At 39.3% G+C, this 5,000-nt stretch overlaps 1 protein-coding gene across 1 annotated transcript in view; it reads right to left on the bottom strand.

Annotated features, from left to right (window-relative positions):
• Positions 1 to 1,532, bottom strand: part of pbk (PDZ binding kinase) — a 6,715-nt gene extending 5,183 nt beyond the window's left edge. The window contains exons 1-3 of the mRNA XM_080047763.1: positions 1,465 to 1,532; positions 526 to 688; positions 1 to 64 (exon numbers count right to left, since the gene is read on the bottom strand). The exon at positions 1 to 64 is cut by the window's left edge and continues 76 nt beyond it. Coding sequence (XP_079903889.1) covers positions 1 to 64; positions 526 to 683 — 222 coding nt within the window. The 5' untranslated portion in view covers positions 684 to 688; positions 1,465 to 1,532. The remainder of the gene's footprint in view (positions 65 to 525; positions 689 to 1,464) is intronic.
• Positions 1,533 to 5,000: the final 3,468 nt, after the last annotated feature.

Below are 5,000 nucleotides of genomic sequence, written 5' to 3'. Positions count from 1 at the left end.
CTTGTGGCCACACCGGTTGTTGATCTTCTTTATCGCCCACGGAGACGAATTCAACTTCCCCGTTCTAGAATCAACATAATATAACAGCAAATGCATTAGGGTGAATTGTGTTATAAATTATTTAAAGTCAGGAAAGAAAATGTATCTAGAGTAGTAGCTTGGAAAGCACAACTCTTAAGGTTAAAACTATTTATTTTATGCATGAAACTCTGTGCACACATTCGGTACCATGCTTTCACAATAATAAACTAATCAAATTATTCTTAACTTTTCAATGAAATGTCCATTTTAGAAGCTGTCCTCTTGTTCAAACAATATTCTTCAAGTGAACTGAATTGTGATATAACAGTGATAAGTTTTAAATTATATTCTTTTTATGTGCATTTATGCATCTATGAGGAAAAACTACAGTAAGGAAGTGTTTGATCAACTGTGGTAACCATGGACCTATAAAGAAGAGTAGCAACTAAGGTCTTAATTCAATTTAAAAAATTTAAATATTTATTTTTTTGCATCTGTACAAACCTGTTCATGAGGTAAACGTTGACCCCAGTCCCACAGCCGAGCTTCTTCATAAAGGGGGAAGCGGGAATGGTGATGGGCGTCCCTCCAGCGTTTGTAACACTCCGAACTCGGACGTTTTTAGGGGTCTTGAACGCAGCATCGTCGACAGGAGAGGCCATTCTTTCTGTCCCATGAAAAAAATACAAAATAATTAAAAGGTGCTTTTGTTAATTCCTGCAACACCTTTGGACAAAAGCGGTAGTGTTTTACTACAGCAGCTCTTGTTCCTGGGTGAGCGTATACCCATGACAAAGGCATTAAGAAAAACTTTATAGAAATATCATTCTCTGCACTGATGGTCTCGTTTGCTGTTACATGTAATTTATGATCATAAGAGGAAAAATTAGACTGTTTCAGAAATATGTCAAAGTTCCTCGTAGCACATTTAACATGGGTAAAACATACATGAGGCTACTGACAAGAACACAACATTAAATAGATTGACTCAGTATTTAACTCATATTTGATGATAACTACGTAAAGAGACAATAACAACCCAAATGTTGAACAGAGTCTGGTGTAGTGGCCTTAGTTAAGTGTTGTGATTTTGTGAAGTAAAGTAAAATGCCTAAAACTTGTCCGTTGAATAGAGAAACTGTTTCAACGTTTTGCAGTTACAGAATTGTAATAATATCTAAGTTAAACATAACTTTTAAAGCAAGATAGATAACTTAGTTTTCCTACAATATAAATGGTAGTAGATATAGAAGCGACCAAACTTCCTGTTAAAATGGGTCAATTTAACGTCAACAGGCAAGTTAGCTTTGATGCTAAATCATTCGACATTTCATGGGCACTGGTGTTAATGGGCAATGTACCGAAAATGTGTCAATGTAAAGTTATCTTTCCTACGTTTTGGGCAACACAACGTATTAAATTAGCCAATAAATGTTACTTTACCTGAGTTTTCTTTCGTTTCCAAAACAACACGAGTGAAGTCAGTACCGTCAGAACGCGCCGAACATTCAAACTGCTTTCTCCCTGTACGGTGGCTGGAGAGGGACAAACGCGAAGGATGTCGTTTGCGTTTGGAAAAGACAAAAAATTAAGCCAGGTTTATTTGATTTAACACATTATATGGACATATTGTGAATAGAAAAAAGGCACAACGTCACCTTAATAATATTTAAACATTAATTTAAAATTCGTTACAGGTGTAATACACCTTTCCACCAGAGGAGGTCAGTCACGTTATAAAAGTATGGTTTATTATGGTAGTAGGTTGGTTTGCATTGCAAGATTTCAAAAGATAGATAGATAGATAGATAGATAGATAGATAGATAGATAGATAGATAGATAGATAGATAGATAGATAGATAGATAGATAGATAGATAGATAGATAGATAGATAGATAGATAGATAGATAGATAGATAGATAGATAGACGGACGGATGGATGCAAGGGCGTAGGTTTCGCTTCAACATATAAGTGGGGGACTTTCCATGTGGGAGATAGCAACCCTAGCCCAACCCTAACCCTACAGAAAATGAATAGAATTCAATGTAAATTGTCCCAAAATGGACTGGCTTGCTGTGAAAAGCGTCCCCTTTCAAAATTGATTTCTCTTCATCCGAGAATCAAATCCTTTGGTGGGTATATTTGCATGACGGATGTAAATAAGTGTAGTAAGTTTCATGACCGTCAAACTACAATGTTGTTTCAAGCCCCCCATTTTTCCAATGAAAATGATTTTAATTTTTTTTTTAAGATATTTTTGGGGCATTTTTATGCTTTATTGATAGTGTAGAGACAGAGTTGAAATGGGGCAGAGAGGGGAGTGACATGCAGAGAACGACCGCGGGCTGGAATCGAACCCGGGTCCGCTGCTGGCCATGGGGGGAGGAGGGGGGGGGGGGGACGCCCTACCTACTGAGCTAAGGGCGCCCCAGAATGAACAATTTTTGTCCAACAGCCTTTCACTTTGCCCTATATCTTCAAATACAGTGATGTAGAGACAGCATGTGTCTGTTCAGTGTCTTTAATGTCAGAAGATTGTCTGAAAGAATTCCTTCTACTCAGATGGAGCAGCTGACCCTGACCTGGGACTCTCTTGAACTCTATTCTTTATGGTTCCATCTCCCTCACTCAGCCTACAGATGTTCCCGGCTCCACTCGGCTCATTGTGCAAGAGGGATAACCGATTCATTATGAGGCTGAGGGGTGGGAATGTGTAGGAATGTGTAGGAATGTTTAGGGATATGGCCCAGTGACAAATAGATATTGGATGAAGGATGAATATATGGGACTGTTGCTTTGTCTCGGCCCCCATTCCTGGTTCCTGTGCAACTTATACTCTTATACCTCTACTCTTCACTTAAAGGGACACTGTGTAACATTTTAAGTAATTTATTAACTTCAAATCAATATCCTCATTCATAAATATGTCTTTATTGGTGTAAAATCACCTCTGCCAATAATCTGAATTATCCTCCTGTATGGAGGCATCCATGGTTTTGGAATGTCATCAGGTGCATCGTTTAGAATTTAGAATTGTTCTTGTCCTTGAAGGCCACTGTAGCTTCTGTTATTATTGAAAAGGGGTGGGGTTAGAGCGTTGCATTCTAGAACTTTCTTGATGACGTCATATTACACAGTGCCCCTTTAATAAACTTTCATCTGCACTGCGTCTTTGCATTACTTTTGTGTTTGTTTAGATCTCCGGCTGCTCCCTTTACTTTTGTGTTTTAATAATAATTTAATTGCCAATAACTGCTGCTGTAATTCTTGTGTGCATATGACAAATAAACCATCTTGAATCTTGGATCTTGAAGTGGGAATGAGCTCACGTTAGTCGACTCTGCCACATGTTGTGGGACGGGAGAGATTTTGGTCGGACCACATACCAGCAGCAGCTTTGTCGCGATCAAGTGAAACAATATGACAGCGATAAATAAATGCAATGAATCAACAACACAACAATAAACTTTGGAGTGACTCAGCTCCTCTGTGTTATTGACACGGATCATCCTAACAAGCTTGAAGAAGGAGTTTTATTTTCCAGCACATTTTGTTTTTGGCATCACAGGACAATATATCTTCCCCTCAGGACTCAGTCACTCCTTCTAGGAAAACAAGAGCAACACTGAGATTTTTTTTTTTTTTTTTTACTTTATTTGACAGATTTGGAGAGATAGAGATGAAATGGGGCAGAGAAGGGCATATTTTAGTATCTATCTATCTATCTATCTATCTATCTATCTATCTATCTATCTATCTATCTATCTATCTATCTATCTATCTGTCTATCTGTCTATCTATCTATCTATCTATCTATCTATCTATCTATCTATCCATCTATCCATCCGTCCCCATCCATCTATACATCCATCTATCCATCCATCTATCTATACATCCATCCCCATCCATCCATCTATCCATCCATCCATCCGTCCATTTATCCATCCATCCATCCATCCATCCATCCATCCATCCGTCCATTTATCCATCCATCCATCCATCCATCCATCCATCCATCCGTCCATTTATCACTCTGTCCATCTGACCAACATATGTGAAACTACTTAAATTTTTACTGTATCAAATAAGAGATAAAACGTCCTTCCTACCTGGAGGATAACTGAAACCACGTTGACCCCTGAGTCAAACCGGCTTCTCTGCCTTTTGTTCTGACAGTCTTCCATGTGTGTGTGTGTGTGTGTGTGTGTGTGTGTGTGTGTGTGTGTGTGTGTGTGTGTGTGTGTGTGTGTGTGTGTGTGTGTGTGTGTGTGTGTGTGTGTGTGTGTGTGTGAGAGAGAGAGAGAGAGACAGAGAGAGAGAGAGACGTGTCTGTCACAGATCAGGTGATTTTCAATCATTTCTATATGTGCGCTTCACATGTGGAAACATTCATACTAGTCATTACTGTCCAGAACTGTCAGTCAAGGCACATATGTACATGGTGCACACACACACACACACACACACACACACACACACACACACACACACACACACACACACACACACACACACACACACGTGCCCTGTCTTTCTCTCTCTCACGTACACACACACACACTTTCTCTCTCGCACACACGCAAGCGCACACACGCAAGCGCACACACACACACACACACGCACGCACGCACGCACGCACTCACACACACACACACACACACACACACACACACACACACACACACACACCTGTCAAAGTCAACTTCCTCCCTCTCTTTTCACCTGTTGCCTGTTTCCAATTCAACCTCCACTCGATTGTTATCGGGAAAAACAAAACTCAGCTGTTTAAACAAAATCTACATTTTATTATTTCAGCAGTGCATATACAGCATTTTAGTGGCACACATCAACACAACATAAAGTAAAGGGTCTATTTTATTTCATTAAGGAAAGGTGAAGAATTGTATCAGGTACGCTCTTGACATAATCATGTTTGATTTACACAGTTATTTGTGTGTGTATGAATGTTAAGCACTT

Source organism: Ammodytes marinus, assembly GCF_949987685.1.
Source record: "Ammodytes marinus genome assembly, chromosome: 19".
In the NCBI taxonomy this organism is placed as follows: Eukaryota; Metazoa; Chordata; class Actinopteri; order Uranoscopiformes; family Ammodytidae; genus Ammodytes; species Ammodytes marinus.
Note: the sequence above shows the minus strand (reverse complement) of the source record. Positions and strands in the feature narration are given on the sequence as shown.